This window comes from Scomber japonicus, chromosome 12 (assembly GCF_027409825.1).
Source record: "Scomber japonicus isolate fScoJap1 chromosome 12, fScoJap1.pri, whole genome shotgun sequence".
Classification (NCBI taxonomy): domain Eukaryota; kingdom Metazoa; phylum Chordata; class Actinopteri; order Scombriformes; family Scombridae; genus Scomber; species Scomber japonicus.
The window spans coordinates 26,638,332-26,654,902 of record NC_070589.1 but is presented as its reverse complement, the minus strand read 5'-3'; the positions used below and the strand labels follow the sequence as shown (position 1 = coordinate 26,654,902).

Here is a 16,571-nt window from a genome sequence, read left to right as displayed (position 1 = left end):
TTCAGGGCTCTCTTAATGGCTGGACCTCGAGGTTCTTGAGGCCGGTGCTGAATGTACCCAAACAAGTTTTCAAGCACAAATCAGTTGAACAAGCACAGTGATGTTGGAGTCACCTTTTTCACCCTTTCACCTCTGCAGGGACCTGCCCTCCTGCCTGCTGGCGGTGGTCTGACTAAATAACTTGTGTAACCAGCACACTGACATAACACTGACATAAATCACCGTTTTTAACACTGATGTACAGGTGGGTGGATTGTAACTCACATATAGATGCACTACATACAGTATGATATTACAAACACTGCTTAATTAATTGGCCAATTTTAGTCACAAAGCTTTCAAGTTGTCTTCTTTATAAAGGAATTGGGTTGTTTTTGTCCTGTGACTCCATCTTCTGCTCTGTCTAGTCTGTTTTTAATCTCCTCCATTAGCTCTGCCAAAACACTGTGTGACAGGAAATAGGCATAGTCGCTCATATATGCAGGGAAAGCAGCCCACAGTTATGTTCAGTATTGTGTAAGCTGTCTGTCTTGTATAAAAGAAAAATTAATTAATTAATTGTTTAATTTATAAATTGGGCCACTTCTATTTTCAAAGGCACAAAGAGAGACGTCTCTAGATTAATTGTTTTATTAGATTTACAGTCTGGATACTAAAACATTGAATTTCAAATTATATGAAACAAAGACAAGCAGCAAATCCTCTCACTGAGATGCTGGAATCAGAAAATGTTTGACTGCTTTCCTTCATTTCTTCCGTCATTTTTTGATGATTCATTGATGTTATCATACATTTCAGTTTTGAGGCTTTATCCATATCGTGTTTTATGGCTGTTAAAACTCTCCTGTTTCATAACGTGACAGGAGAGGACCACTTTGCAGTTTCTCTGCTTCTCCTGTATGTTTGAACTCACTTTAAAGTGCTTTCAAGTGATAGACAGTGTGTGGGATTTTGCAAAAAGTGTAACAGTGCAAAATAAAAGTGATAAGATGCAGTCAAGAACCATAACAGGAGTTTTACTGGAGTATTTTAGACATCTATGTGACTCCATATCAGTTTTGAATTTATGTAAACTGCACTATGGACTCAGAATAAAGTAAATGATCAATATACTGTATACTAATAATTACAGGATTTGTGTTAATTAGCCATTAGACACTTTTCATAGCTAATGTGCTGTTTAATAATAATGCTATTATCTTTCCACAGATAGTCCGAGTGTCTCTGGGGAGTCGAGGATGTTGCTTGACAAGCTGCACAAGGATATGGACCAAAGCCGCCTGTCATTACCTGAGGTGCAGGTGAAATGTGAACCTGTGGAAGAGGGAAGTGAACAGGCCGGAGGAGGAGGACAACCTGAACAGCTGGGAGCAGAGCTGAGTTTGTACGAGAGGGACCTTGCACAGTGGAGACCGCCGACACAAACCGAGATGGGACGCAACAACTCGGATAATTTAAATTTAGGGCAAAGCTCCCAGCTGTGCCTTCCCGAACCCTCTCTAAACACCCAACTGGATTTGTCATGTAGCAGCAGCAGCACCGGTGGTTTCCAGCCGAACCCGTTCAGCCGAGGGATTCTGGGTTACAGTCAGTACCGTAACTTGTACAACACGGTCCGGAGGAGGTCGGTGAAGAGGTTAATGTTTAAAAAAGGCTTCATCTGTCCGTATTGCGGGAAATGTTTCGAGCGTTCGGGACACCTTGAGAGACATAAAAGGATTCACACCGGTGAGAAACCGTACCACTGCGAGATATGTGGCAAACGCTTCAATCAGAAGTGCAGCCTCAAGGAGCACACGAAGATTCACATAAGATGTAAGTCAAATGTTTCATTTTTTTTTGGATTATACCAGATGGGTAAGTTTGTGGAGAGCACAAAAAAAGCTCTGATCTTGCCTTTTTTTTTTCTTTTTTTAACAGTTACCCTTGAGCAAAGCACTTTGTCCTCTGAATCTGAAGACTTGAGTGTTTTTTACTTGGCAGCTTTCAAGTGTCAGAGGGCTTAGATGTGTGTGTGTGTGTGTGTGTGTGTGTGTGTGTGTGTGTGTGTGTGTGTGTATGTATGTATGTATGTATGTATGTATGTATGTATGTATGTATGTATGTATGTATGTATGTATGTATGTGTATGTGTATGTGTATGTGTATGTGTATGTGTATGTGTATGTGTCTGTGTCTGTGTCTGTGTCTGTTGAGGCAGTGATCTTTTGATAAATGTTTGAGAATAAATAAAAAATAAAAATCATTCCTGCACAGGGAGGTTATGACTTTTATGCGTGGAGCTGCCTGGGATTTAAAAAGAGATGTGTCATGATGCACATTTTAAAGGTCTGATTCATATTCTGGGGATCTACTGGAATATCTAGGCCTGATTCACAGTTAAAGTAAAAAATAAGGCTGCTTAGGCTGCTGCTCCCGCAACCTGACCCCGGATAAGCGGAAGAGGACGGTAACGGTAACAGTTCAAAATAAACTCCTTATTTATCTTAGACTGACCCTTAAGTTGCCCCTTCAGTTGAGATGAAATTCCAAGTCCAGCTCATCCGAGAGACAGAGTCAAGACCGAGTGAAAATCCAAGACAAGACTTTAAAGTGTATTCTCAAGACCAAGGCTGTGTTCGAAACTGCATACTACATACTTCATACTTCTATACTACATACTTCCATCCTACACATGGTAGGACGCTAATTTGTCCAAATAACACCTGTTTAAAGTTTTGTTCCTGCAAATTCGGAGTTAGCCGTAGCGAGTAACGCACTTCCGGTCATTTTCATAAAGTAAAACACCCGTTGACTTTTATTATTAAGAAAACCATAACGATAGAATTGGTGCTTTTATTTTGAAAACAGGAAGCTGTAGCTAACTTGAAACCACCGAGGTGGTGATCTGTGACGTTTGTATTTTGGGTTTTTTTCAGAAGTTGCGTTGCATCTTGGGTAATTTGAGTGTGAGTAGTCAGCTCTTGATGCATACTCTGCATTTCTGGAGAATCTAGTAAACCATCCAGGAACTTCTCACATACTGTAAATCACATACTACACAGTTGAAACACACTACATACTTCAAATGACGTCAGAGTTAGTACGAGTAGTAGGAAAGTATGCGGTTTCGAACAGATCCCAAGACTTTAAAAATGTATTCTCAAAAGCAAGACTGATCTCAAGTACTACAACACTACTGAGGTCATCACAAGGAAGAAGTAGAGGTGTCATGGTGATGAAGTGTTTTGACTTGTAGGAGCATTTTTACATACTTTCACCTCAAGTTTTGGACCTTCAACCATGTTCAACATTTGGCACTAAAACAGTATAAAAATGATTAGAGACTATCTCAGAGTGATGGAGGAATCAAACCTTCACAACCTAGTGTCTCTCGTTCATTGTCAGTATATTTATATTTAACTGGATTACTTTATTCATTCTTTGGTTTTTGATTCTCTTTGAATAATTGTTATTTTGGGTCTATATCCGTCTGTAAGAAAACTTTTACAGAGAAGCAATACATACATCTATCTCTGTGGCACATTAGCTCCCTATATTTATTCTTGTGTTATTTTTATTTTCTGACTCCTAGTCTCGGTTCAGATCACAGTTGAAAGTGTCTGGCTGTGAGATTCCTCGGTGTCTCAGTCAGCAGAGAATAACCATGTGTTTTTTAGACAATGGTGAATGGGGGGTGGTGACTTTAAAGTGTCCCGCTGACAGCTGTGTGCGCCTGTTTGGCAAATAACAGGGTCTGCTCTTTTATATCCTCTCTGCTCAGACACCACAATACAATTTGCTCCCTGAATCCTTTTAAGGAACCTTTTGCATGGATGAAGACAGACTGAACATAAAGTACATTTGCAAGGTTTTCTCTCCAGGAAATTGTTTACCAGCCACCTTTTTAAATACTGATGGGTCTCTTCTTGTGATCATTGCAGTTAGTAGATGAACACCTGAACACATCTCATTAAATTCTATGTATATATAAAGAATTTGTTTAGTGACATGCTGCATGCTCTCTTTTTTTAGACAATACCAGCATGTCAAAAACAAGGCAGTGCAGTATCAGGTTGTTTATTAGGCCGTTTTTGTTTTAATGTTAAGTTTAATACACACAGTGCAGGGAGAGACAGAAAACCCCAAATGGGCTTATTTGAACCCCACCCTAAAAATGTTAAAATTTCACAATGTTACAGAAAACGGTAAATACCACTGTTAACTCATCACCATGACAAAGCTGTTGCACAAATGACAGACTGGATTGTATCTGATTCATACCAACTCCTTAATCAAAACCCTGAGCTTCTGCATTCAGGGAGACGATACAGAGACCCTGTACAAAAAAAAAATCCATAAAAATCACACACTGTATTTGCCATGCATCAGCTAAATCTGTAATTAATGGACATGCCAATATTTTTTACAATATTGTTACTTCTTAAATTAGTCTTACATTATTAAAAATATTGTATTCCTTGCTTGTTGCATCGAATATGGTGTATTTAAATGTTTTTACTTATCATTTTTAATATGTATGACATGATATCTGATCTTGATTGTTGTGGAAGCTGATTTTGAAATTTAAAGAATTAACAGTCAAATGCTTTTCACCTGTTAGACATGGATGTTAAAATAATGATGATTTCTTTTTGCTTAAACAGCCATTCAGCTGAGACCAGATGAGATCCAAGTGGCCGACCATAAGCCGGTTCCTGAGGAGATTCCAGGTACCGATACTCGTCACTCTGAGGTAGAGAACCACAACACTGCGGAGGACGGCCTACCTAAGATCACAGAAACTCCTCCACTGCCAATACAGATCAAATCTGAGCCTATGGAGGAGAATTTAGCACAACCACTGTTTGTCGGAGAAAGCGAGCAGACAAGAGAAAGTGTAGACAACCTCAGTGAGAACTTCACAGCATTTGAGAGAGACAGCCAACAATGGATGTCAAGGTTACAAGGACAAAACAGCACAGAGACGAGCAGCACAGACTATTTGGGTAGTTCAGGGCAGAGTATGATGTCCTTCCAGGGGATATCTCAGGTACTCCCAACACAAATAGAAGCTACCTGTAGCACCTTCTCCTTTCAGGGGAAACCATTTGGGGACCTCAAAAACAGCATGATGTCCCAGGCGCCTTACACGTCCTCAGAGACGCTTCTGCTACCAGGTGACGCCATTCATTTAGCCATGCCTGGTCCGCAGGGGGACTCGCTGGATCCCCTTCAACAGAGGAGAAGCATGTCTTTCCAGGCGCTCAAACCAAAGAAATGCTTCATCTGTTCGTACTGCGGGAAGATGTTTGAGCGTGGCGGTCACCTCGAGAGACATTTACGAATTCATACCGGCGAGAAGCCATATGGCTGCCAAATCTGTGGGAGGTGCTTCAATCAGAAGAGTAGCCTCAAAGGACACATGAAGACGCACAGAAATGGTAAGAGACAAACGGGATCCTTCAGGATAATATATGTATTGACTTGGGAGTTATTTTCATTATTTATTATTTATGAATTGGTCTATTATTTCCCCAATTGACTGATCAATCATTTAGTCTAGAACATTCCCATGGTGCCATGTTCAAATAGTTTGTTTTGTCCAATCGGCACATTTTTGGCAATATCATAGATAAAGAAATCCATTAAATATTCACATTAAGAGGCTCAAACCAGCGACATTTGCTGAATAACTTTCTATCAATTGACCTATAAAGGTGACACACAAGTTGTATATTTTATAACAATAACTCACTTAATTCTCCACATTTCCGATCCAGTAGATAAATATCTAAATATCATAAAACCTCCTTTTGAGCAGTCAGCTTTTTCCATAAAAGGCTCTTAAATGTGGAACTCACTGCCAACAAAGATAAAACTGATGAAAGATATTAAGATTAAGCAAAATCAGAGATGTGAGCATTTTTAATTAATTATTTTATAATGTACAAAGAATATGTGTTGTAATTGTATGTAAGATGTTTTTTCCTTTATTATCATAATTGGTTTTGTATGTGATATTGATATGTGTCTTTTAAAAGCCCCACTTTTGTATTTATTTTAAAAGCACAGACGTGAACTTCTGCTGTAAATACTCATTGCTCATTTAATTCTGTTGCTTTCTTTAAAAAAGGGGAGAACACAGAGATGCTGGACACACATCACCTGAAGTTTACAATGCCTGATAATCAACCTCTGGAGCTCCTGGCAGAAAATAAACCCGGACTGACGGCTTTAGACGAGCAGATGCCCGGCTCCACATACAACGAGACCATTTGTGAACAAGAGGTAATGGTAAAGCTGGAGCCAGATAGTAAAGACTTTCAGACTCTTTGTCAGACGGGGAATGGCGACGCCTCAACAACAGCACCAGACCAAAATCGGCAGCTATGGATAGCTGGGACAGAGAAGAGTGACGATGAACGATCCGTCAACATATTTTTACATGATAAGTATCGCCTCAATCCTGTTGCCCGAGCAACAAACGACCAGAGAGAATATACACCACCAATCAAAGAGCTGCCTTTTTCAGATGATAAAGAAAAGGTGGAAATGGTGTACAATTCACTGATGGGAATACAATGCAGAAGCTCTGAAATGACTCTAGCGCCTGAGCCCCGAGATCAACATGTAACGCCAGAGGTGACTGTGAATGAATACAAAGCAGGGAGTGAAGAGATACAGGAGGAAATTGTGTTTGACTTTAATATGACGGACTTAGCCACCACCAATGAGAACGGCTACAGTCAAGTTGCCGCCAGTTCAAATAGCTATATATGCTCAACTTGTGGGCAAAGCTTTGGCAGTTTCAATTTATTTCAAGAACACCAGTGTAAAACTATCACTGAGCAATAATTCAGATGTGACACAACGGGGCATTTTTATATTGTTCCTTTAAAAGGGGACCTGTTATGCTTATTTCCAGCATTTTTCCATTGGCGATTTTTACAAGGTACAAGGTTCTTTGATCATTAACCTTAGATTTTTAGTTTACTTTTAGTTTCCTGACTCACGAGTTAGTGAAGATGGGCTTCAGGCTGCTGCCAGCTTTGACCTCCTCTGTTTTGCAGCCGATCTGTGCTGCACACAGATGTGGGGACGCACCAATGGATGTCCACCACTTATACCCCTTTTCCACTGAGCTGGAGCTGGTGCTGGTTCGGAGTCAGAACGGGAGCCAGAGCGAGCATCAACTCTTTGCTGGTCTAAAGGAAGAACCGATTACGTCAGCAGACTGGGGGCGAGGCTAACGTTTATTAGCTGGCTAGCGGGCTTAACATTTATTTGCCGGTGGAAAAGCAAAAGGTTCGTAAGAGGTGCTCAGGTTAGCACCAACTGAGCACTGGCTCGAGCTCGGTGGAAAAGGGGTATTAGAACCAGAACCAAAGCAACCTGCCTGCCATCTGGAGCGACGTACCAAGAGCAGGCTGAGCAGGTAGAGAGTGAGACAGTTTCTGCCCAAAAACACGTGCCAATCCCCAGAGAGGCACAAGATCAGCTGCTGTCACCCTCACTGTATACTCAGCTGACATTGCTGTGGACGGTCACCTAGGAGACACCTCGGTTTATAATTGTTGTGTCCATATCCTGAATAAGTACGAGTGTTTTTGCAAATTAGAGTTTTGTTAATTTGATAAACGTGGGTGCTAATACACGTAAATGAAGTAAATTAGTCTTATTTCTATTAAAAAGAGCAAAATAACAGTATGGACGGTGGGCAAGTAAGGTAATCAGTATATGCCTGAACACTGGGTGATATGGTAACACTAACTACCACAGCAGGCCTGATTTTTCACCTCTTTATTTTTTTTGTGGGTAGCTTTGCACAATTCACAGTTAAAAAACCCTCCTTATTTATTGCGTACTGGTCCTTTTTTGTGCAGCTCCTCTGTTCAGCCTCTCACTTAAAAGGCAGTTTTATCTCCTGTCTCTTTAAGGGCTCTTTAGAGCATAATAGGTCCCCTTTAAACTGCATGTGGAATAAGCTAATTTCTAGTGTGCACAAGAAGAATACGAAGTGGGTGGGGGGGGCAAAACTTCCTTGAATTTTAGCCATCAGTAGCGTGAGAGTAGGGTGTAGCTATCAGATTGACTGCGTAGTGTATGCCTGCAGCTTGGTGACTGAAAAGGAGAAGATTCGCCCCTGTGGAAGAAATCCAAGAAGAAATGAAAGAGGCTGTGGTCATGGTGACAAAAAAAATGACTAGAGGAAATGTTTCCAGAGATGTGGGAAGACTCCGGATGAGTGTATCCCATTACAGGGACTTTAAAGGGAATTAGAAAGGTACCACTGTAAGATTTATAATGACACATTTTCCAGGATGTTCTGGGTACTCCCTCCTCCTACATGGTTTGCCACCAGGCTTCATCATATTCAGACAATCTGCACAAAACCATTTCCTCAAGGTTGACAGTTCATGGTCTAAACAAATCTTGACATGTCCAAAAAAAAAAAGCAGAAGACCAAAAGCATAATTTTCCCCCACTGTAGCAATGATTAAATGATGTTCTCTGCAATCTTATGTGTAGCGAGACCAAAATTGACGACATAGCACAAGATGTTCTGCCGCTTCTTTGACCTAATCCGCTCTGGCATAAACTGTAAACAAAATTGTTTCCTACTAGCTCGGTGTGGCACACGTAGCTTTCGAGCGGCTTCGATATAATGACTTAATTACAATCAGACAGAAACCGAAAAATGTCGAGCGTTGTTTTAAGTGGCACTAGAAGTCGGACGTTTGCTGGTTTACAGCCGAAGCTTTGGCTCAGACTGATGATGACTAGTTTCGCTTCAGTTCAATTATTTTAATGATACTTTTCAGTGTTTCAAGAATGCGTGAATTGCAGAGTCACATCTTTTACTGAAATATCAGGTTTTTGTCTAAGCTGCCATTTTCATAGAATAGGTTAAGATCATAAAATATAAACCAGTTAAAGATATTCATGTCTATGCTAAAATTATTGTAATTTATCTCAGTGCACTAGAAATAAATGAAGGAGTTTCAGTCCAACTATTCAAGCATCACCTTCATATAGAGCCACACTGTTCAGACTTTCTTTGCTGAAGTTTGAAACACTTTTTATTATATTAATTTATTATTTCTTAATATTGCAAGTAATAAAAAAGAATTTTCCTAATTTGAAACTATTTAAAATGGTCATTATCATCCAGAATATACCAAATGTATATTTTTGGATGCATCAGTATCATAGTTAAGGTTTTTTTTTTTTTTTTTAATGTAGGATATCTGAAAAAAATCCTTAGTGACAAACAATATTAAGTTATATTTATCTGAATCAGTACACATTAAATTATCCACAAAGTGTGTAAATTTAGCATATCAACTAGAAATGTATCAACATTTTCTTCTTCATTAAGTTTTTTTTTTCACTATGACATTCTTAATAAGAGAAAAACCTCAAATAAGTTTACAGGACAGTTTTACAAGCTATGAAGAAAACCTCTTGCCTCTGCTGACTTTGTGTTAGATCTTAAAATATGGTTTAATACCTCGTTCTCATTCTGATGGAGATGCAGTGAGGTCACATGTAGTTAAACTTGGTTGTGGAAGTTAAAGTCCAGGGTTATTACGGTTGTTAATATTATGTTGTGTCTGTCTTTCAAAAGGCTAATTTAAAGCAGAGTGTTAACAGAGGAAAGGAATGATGTAATAATAGATATATGCTAAATGCTAAATACTGAACTATTATGCAGGAAACTGAGCTTTATATGTAACTTTTTAGAGCAATGTGAAATACCTCAGTGATAAACAAGGTCCCTGTAGTTGTGAAGAGCTTGGAAAAGTCAATGAATGTGGGACTTCTCTTTAAGTTTTGTAGTTAACTTTTGTAAAAATACCTCCCGTAATGCCCTGTGTTAATGTCAATGATATGACTATCTGATCAAATGCATTGAGCATAGAGAGCTAATGCAAAAAACTGTTACTCTGGTTGAGAGCAAATCGCTAAAGGTCTTGAATGAACAGCACAGTTTGCATTTGTTATGTAGCAGGTGGCCGGACTTGAAGAGGCCATTGAAATAGTTTGACGACACTCACACTCCAGCTAAGCCCACAGTGACACAAAACCCTTTCTAGTCAAGTACGAGTGCCTATGTTTCCACATGGGAATCAAACCCCCGGCTGCCACTGCAGATTTATTGCCTTGCAAAACAGCGTGATAAAGTCAAATTCCACTAAATTTCAAGTGTTTTCAGTCCGTTTCAATCCAGTGGTTTACTGCACAAGATCATTGATCAATAATTGTCAACCTTTGAGTACTCAGTATAGCATGATTCACAGGTATCACATGACCTTTACGGTTATATAAGAAAAAATCAGATTTTCTTTGTTTAGTTTTTTGTATTTTCCAATAAATTCAAAACTATGAACTGTACAAGAGTGTGGTGCTTTGCTTATTTTAAAGATCATCAGTGTAAAAAATGATCATTATTATTATTATTATTGGTTATGTTAAATGTGGCCTGAACCCCCCCCCCCCACACTTCTGTTACTTCGCTCACCTTGTCTCCCTTTCCTCCAGGGTTTCCATTTTCATGGATCCTTGAGGGTTAGGGTTAGGGTTAGCCCCAAATCAGGTCACATTTCTTGGGTCAAACATTGCTGACCAGTAACTTGTCTTGAACTGTTAAAAATTATAATGTTGGTAACTTTACAGAGCAGTACTTTCAGCTGTAATGTTGTATTTCAAAAGGCCACAGGCATTCATCATTAAATCAAAGTCTGTTGCATTTACAAGTGGGATTGCAAATACAGAAGTACAGCTTTTTAAAAATGTTCATGTGAAATAAGAGAGGGTCATTTCATATTTTTCTGCACATCATTCCACACAGTCTCTTTATAAGCCTTGCAGCTTGAGGGAAGAAGCTGTTCAGCATCCTGCTATCTGCTCTTGTACCTCTTTCCAGTCGGCAGAAGAGAAAACAGGCCGTGAGAAGAGTAGGGAGGGTAGCTCTGTGAATGCAGTGCTGCTGATAGATCTCCATCAGGAAGGAGAGAGGGGCACCAACTATCTTGCTGGCTGTCTTTATAATCCTGTTTAGCTGCTGCTGTTCGTAGGCCTTGCAGCTCCCAAACCAGGAAGTGAAGCTGCAGGTCAGGATGGTTTCAATGGTGCCTCTGTAGAAGGTGGTGAGGTGAGGGGATGGAGCCACTGCTGGGCTTTTATGATGACTGCTGTGGTGTTAATGGAGAAGGTCAGACTGAATTGTAGATCGTACTGTGGTCTTTGTAATAGCAGAGATTTGTTTCTATACAAAATCTCTGCATGTGTATTAAAAGTGAGTGTCTCCAGCCAGATTCCCAAGTATTTAAAACATTCAACAGCTTCAATTTCAGAAAAATAAATGTATGGAAATGAGCAGAAAGGGAAACTACAGCCTGAGCTCTACCTGAGAGATAGTCATAAAACCATTTAACCCTTACATAATGTTCATATTCTGACTCATAATTAGTCTCTTCATCAATTCACATCCCCCACATGAATTCCCCATCAGTCATTATTAAATGTTGGATTGATCCTTAATGAAGCTGTAAGAGAGCAGATAGTGTATTCTATTCGTTTAAGGAGAAACAACATTCACCATCACTATCGTATAGTCCAGTAAAATAATGTATAGACACTTTTTAAGCTTTATCAGCTGCACAGAAATAAAAAATAAGCATTTTATTTCCTTTTTTTGTATATTCTGGGTTGCATTAGGAAAAGTCCAGCTAATGAAAATGTGTACAAGTTGTTTTTACAGCTCTCAATATATAAAAATGGGTCAAATTTGACTCTGAACAGTATGTAAGAGTTAATGGACTGCTTATCTTGTCCAATCAATCTAGTTTTTCAAGTAAAGTACTATAACAAACTGAATGAAATGTTTTAGACAGGCCTAAGAAAAGTGCTTCACAGTGCTGATGATCGTCATGTTGGAGTGTCAGAAGTCCAGATCAGAGCCAGTTGACACTTAACTAAAACTTAAATAAGCTATTGTAGTCTCAAAGGTACTCAGAAAAACTTTCTCACACTCTCCTCTAAATAAAGTTTTTCTTCCCCCTATAATGATGGGTATCCCTTCATGTCCCATAACCATGGTGCTATACCTTCCATAAGTGATAATGTTACAGTCCTCCCTTTGTGCCCAGTATCCCATCATAACTCCATAACTGTGGTGTTACACATTTACATAAGTTATAACACTACACCGCCCTCTTCCCAGTCTCACTGGTATCAGCACTCTCCCTATCGAGGCCATGTGACAGACATAGCTGCTTATATCTTGTTCAGATCGACAAGAGGTCCCCGAGCGAGTCGCGGCCTAGTAGATGGTGGGGCCTCCATCATGCAGCATAGCTCTTCAAGGGAATGACCATAAAGAGTAATTATATGAAAAGTTTACTACAACAATCCAAGGATTTAATAATCTTGTTAAGTACAGATAGTGCAGTAGTGGTATGTGGCATTGGCTGATTACATAAATACATTTGAAATAAATAATGTACTGTGTATTTTTTCATATTCATATATTATGATGCACATAAATATATAATACTAAATATATCAACATAAAATACATGAAAATAAAGTTGACTATACATTTTCTTTATCCTTACATAGAAACAAATAGATAAATCATCTTCAGCGTCATTAAAAAAAACAGAATTGCATATTTCTGACAGAAAAGGTAAGTCACTAATAGTTTTATCTGAAATACCTACAAGAAATGTTAAAAGCAAAGGGCCATCATTTCATTTCAGACATCTGCTTCTCTTTTCCCTGTTGGTAAGTACGGTAATTCTACTGCGCGCGTACTGCGACATTTACGGTAGATCACTCCGCCACACGGAAGAAAGGTTGCAGCTAGCAAGATGTGCAAAAGGATGTTCAATTTTTTCTAGTGCATCGATCTTTGCAACATATAAGACATTATTGGGGAAAAGGGAAGTCTTTATTAGCATATTTTTTGTCACATAATTACCCTGTATGGATTAACATGGCGTGCATTCCCTTCCAGACCCAATTATCCTCAATAATGGAGGTTTTGGTTAAAGCAGCAGTGGCAGAGATATCAAAACTAGTCGATGACAAATGTTCTTTTTTGCATCTTGAAATATCCCGAAAGCAAAGCGAGAATGAGATGCTGCAGAGGAAACTACTAATGATGGAGAATAAACACGCACAGCTGCAGCGAGGTTTTGGTAAGATGCTAAAAAAAGCCTCATTTTGTGCTCATACTTGACTATTAATGCATGTTTTCAAGTATTAAACCCAGCAGAAATCCTACTAGTTTCATGTTAAGATAAGGTAAAGGGAATGAGTGAAAGGCAGCAATACAGGCATGCTGTTTATTCTAACTTAATGAATGTAATGCATGTTAATAAAAGTGGAGGCATTTCCTGTTTTTAAAAGAAAATGTGCTCTCAATTGATGAACTTGTTTTTCTTCCCTTCTTATGCATCCAGAAAACTACATGGACAGAGGAACTGATGTGGGTACTTGTCCACATCCCACAGACATTAAGGTTTGTCTCACTCTCATTACAAAACTCAACAACTTTTTAATATAGGTTAATAATATTATTCAGGGAGGGACAGAAGCCTTTGTGCAGATGTACTCTGGATAAACAAGGCCACTAAGGGAACTGACCCAAGGGATCTGAAATCCACTGTGTGGTAATTAGTTTGTAGTAACTCAATTAATTATTAGGGAATAAGTATTACTAAATGGAAAAATATCAAGCTCATTAAAGGTGCAACATTCAGCCCCACTAGATGTCACACTGGCACCAGCATCTCAAACTAGAGCCTAATATTGGCCTAAAATAGATATATCAGTGTTTATACCGTCCCATATGTGCCGATATATAAGCAGCATTCTATATATATGTATTTAATCCTTTTCTTCTAATTCAAGTTGAACACATACACATTAAATGCTCAGTTAAGTCTACTATTTCGGAGCACTAATGCCATTTTATAAATATTAAGTTAATTCTTAAACTGTAAAATGTCAAAGCCTGCATTACATATCTTTGTCACAAGTGTTTGGTAATCATATTTGGAGAAAAAAATGAGTTTATGTTTATGTTCTATAAGATTATTAGCTGATATATGTATGGATATGATCATTTTTTTTATTCCCTAATATAAGTAGCAGCATTGGCCCCAAAAATCCAGTATCAGCTGGGCCCTGTCTCAGACCAAAACAACTGTGCATGTTGTTTGCTCAGTAAAGTTGGGGGGGTTAAAAAAAAGAACGGGATCGAAACATGTAGCTGAGTGCGGTTTAGGTGTAATATGAGAAACTTTGTAGCACGGCAACGACACAAACAGAGAGACTCGGATTACAACATACACACATAGGGTTACTTCATGAAGACCTATTAACACTTGCACTGTGCTTGTATGAGTAAATTAAGATGTGTTTAGTCAAATTATCACACAGCAAACCCGTAGCCTTATTAAATACCAAGAATCATTCTCACTATGCAGCTTATTTATATCCTGTGAGCTACCAAGCGGGTTTATCTGATCATGATATTGAGTCTTGGACTTACTGGAATTTGTAACCCCAGATTTATGAGCCACCTATCTGGTCTGGAGCACGCTTATCACTGCTGATATTTTAACATTTGCATTGTGTCTAGTTTCCAGATATTGAAGATGCATCCGTAGCATTCACGATTAAAGAAGAGAGTCCAGACGAGGCGCTGTGGATCAGTGATTCTGCTGAAATAATTGGTAAATATAGAAAGAAAAATATGATGCTTTTCGATTCAAACCTAAAAATGGCTCCTTACATTACTCTAACACATGTAATCTGCAGGTTCTGCTGTACAGTACTCTAATCCAGCTACTGCAGCAGAGAGCCAGCAGTTTGAAGAGGACCGTCATTTAGCCCATTCGGAGGTTTCTAGGGAGAAGACTTCAGACTTCAGTAGCTCGTACAACTCTGGCCAGCATGCGGGAGAAATTAGTGGCCTTCACTTGACCGTCAAGACGGAGAAGGAGGAGAAACGATCAGGATTCAATCAGGACGGATGCCAGCACGGTGCAGGGAAGCAGAACCAGCTTGCTGCAGACTTTTCACTGGATGAAAGGGAGAATCAGCTCTGGTCATGCATAATCGAAGGAAACGAAATTGACTCTGGTTTTCCTGACTTTTCCAGTGTAGTGGAGGAGTATTCCAACACATTCCCGGACCATTCGGATTCCCATGTTGTTTCTAACACTGGCAAGTCAGCTAATGTCCAGCAGTCGCCCTCTCAGAGGCCGTGTAATGGGATATACAACAGTGACTATCAGAAGGATCCGCAGTCGTCCAATTTTCAGCTCAGACCTCAAGTTGCTCTTTCACAGCAAGACAGACAGAAGGAGCAAAATTACTCCCAGAGAAACGCCTCTCATGTTGCACATTTGAGGCAGCCAGAGGATCATCCTGAGAGGGACTCTGCGCCCACAGATAGACAGGCCGTATCCCACCCGCACAACACTTTCTCACCAGGCAGCTACCACCCACACAAACCTCTCTCCGGTGCAGCGCGAGGCTACGTTTGCTCGCAGTGCGGAAAGACGTTCACCCGCCTCCACCAATTCAAGCTGCACCAGCAAAGCCACAAGAGAAAGCGGGCGTTCTGGTGCACGGTGTGCGGGAAAAGCTTCCAGTGTTCGTCCCATCTCAGCATACACCACCGGACCCACACGGGCGAGAAGCCGTACGGATGCGGACAGTGCGGGAAGAGGTTCACTCAGCAGAGCAGCCTGAGGGTCCACCAGCGCACACACAGCGGGGAGAGGCCCTACAGTTGCGCCCAGTGCGGGAAAACCTTCATCCTGATGCACCATTTGAAACGGCACAGAATCATCCACACATACAGCTGAGGGTCCAGGAGTTTGGAGCGTTGTCACTCAGGTGAAAGGACTCGAACGACCCCCTCAAAAACCAAAAGCCAGTGAGTGGCAGCTCTTTTCTTGTCGTCGGGACTCGAGATTGTGGCGCGGCTCACAGACTTTGTATATTAATGCATATTTTACTATGCAAAATCCATCTGGATGGATTTTAAAATTTTTGCTTCTTTTTAAATATGCTTTTAATGTCTTCTAATTATGAAAACATCAATTTAAAATCACGTAAAACAGATTTCCCACAAGTCAGTGTTTGTAAGACACCGAAACACTTCTAAAGCTAGAAATCCCAAAAAAAAAGAAACAAGGCCTGAAAGGTGGTGTCATCAAACAAAACCCTGCAGCTTTCCTGTTACACCTCCCTGCATACTGATCCCTTCTCCTGAACTCACTTTCTTGGAGTCCGTCCTGTAGAAATGAGCTGTACGTACATCATCTCAGCACCAAAACTGTAGAGGCGCAAGATCCTCTTTATCCATATAAACTCCCCCCCCCTCTTTACAGCCGCATTCTCCTTAAAGTGGATTTCCCTTTTTAAAGCCAGTGGAGCACCTCTCAGGTTTATGTTTTGATGTCAACAGTGGTAGAAACCTGCGTGATTATTGTTTGAGTTGGATTTTTTCCCCCCATAAAAAGTTCTCCCCGCACAATCCTTTTGCTTTTTGTGAGGATTCCTAA

At 39.9% G+C, this 16,571-nt stretch overlaps 2 protein-coding genes across 2 annotated transcripts in view; both read left to right on the top strand.

The window, feature by feature from the left end:
* Positions 1-12,358, top strand: part of LOC128369711 (zinc finger protein 16-like) — a 16,048-nt gene extending 3,690 nt beyond the window's left edge. The window contains exons 2-6 of the mRNA XM_053330790.1: positions 1,210-1,815; positions 4,647-5,423; positions 6,116-6,732; positions 11,045-11,197; positions 12,209-12,358. Coding sequence (XP_053186765.1) covers positions 1,210-1,815; positions 4,647-5,423; positions 6,116-6,732; positions 11,045-11,197; positions 12,209-12,358 — 2,303 coding nt within the window. The remainder of the gene's footprint in view (positions 1-1,209; positions 1,816-4,646; positions 5,424-6,115; positions 6,733-11,044; positions 11,198-12,208) is intronic.
* A 485-nt stretch (positions 12,359-12,843) lies between these two features.
* LOC128369083 (zinc finger and SCAN domain-containing protein 20-like) lies at positions 12,844-16,482 on the top strand. Its single transcript, XM_053330047.1, has 4 exons — positions 12,844-13,187; positions 13,452-13,510; positions 14,636-14,729; positions 14,815-16,482. The coding sequence occupies exons 1-4, from the start codon at positions 12,983-12,985 to the stop codon at positions 15,867-15,869; spliced, it is 1,413 nt and encodes a 470-aa protein (XP_053186022.1). The 5' UTR covers positions 12,844-12,982; the 3' UTR covers positions 15,870-16,482.
* Positions 16,483-16,571: the final 89 nt, after the last annotated feature.

Bases quoted from the DNA above. Each gene is read 5' to 3' on its own strand.
- LOC128369083 (XM_053330047.1), top strand. From the start codon at position 12,983: ATGGCGTGCATTCCCTTCCAGACCCAATTATCCTCAATAATGGAGGTT. The intron at 13,188-13,451 runs GTAAGATGCTAA...TTATGCATCCAG, and splicing joins ACAGCTGCAGCGAGGTTTTG to AAAACTACATGGACAGAGGA. The intron at 13,511-14,635 runs GTTTGTCTCACT...CATTGTGTCTAG, and splicing joins CACATCCCACAGACATTAAG to TTTCCAGATATTGAAGATGC.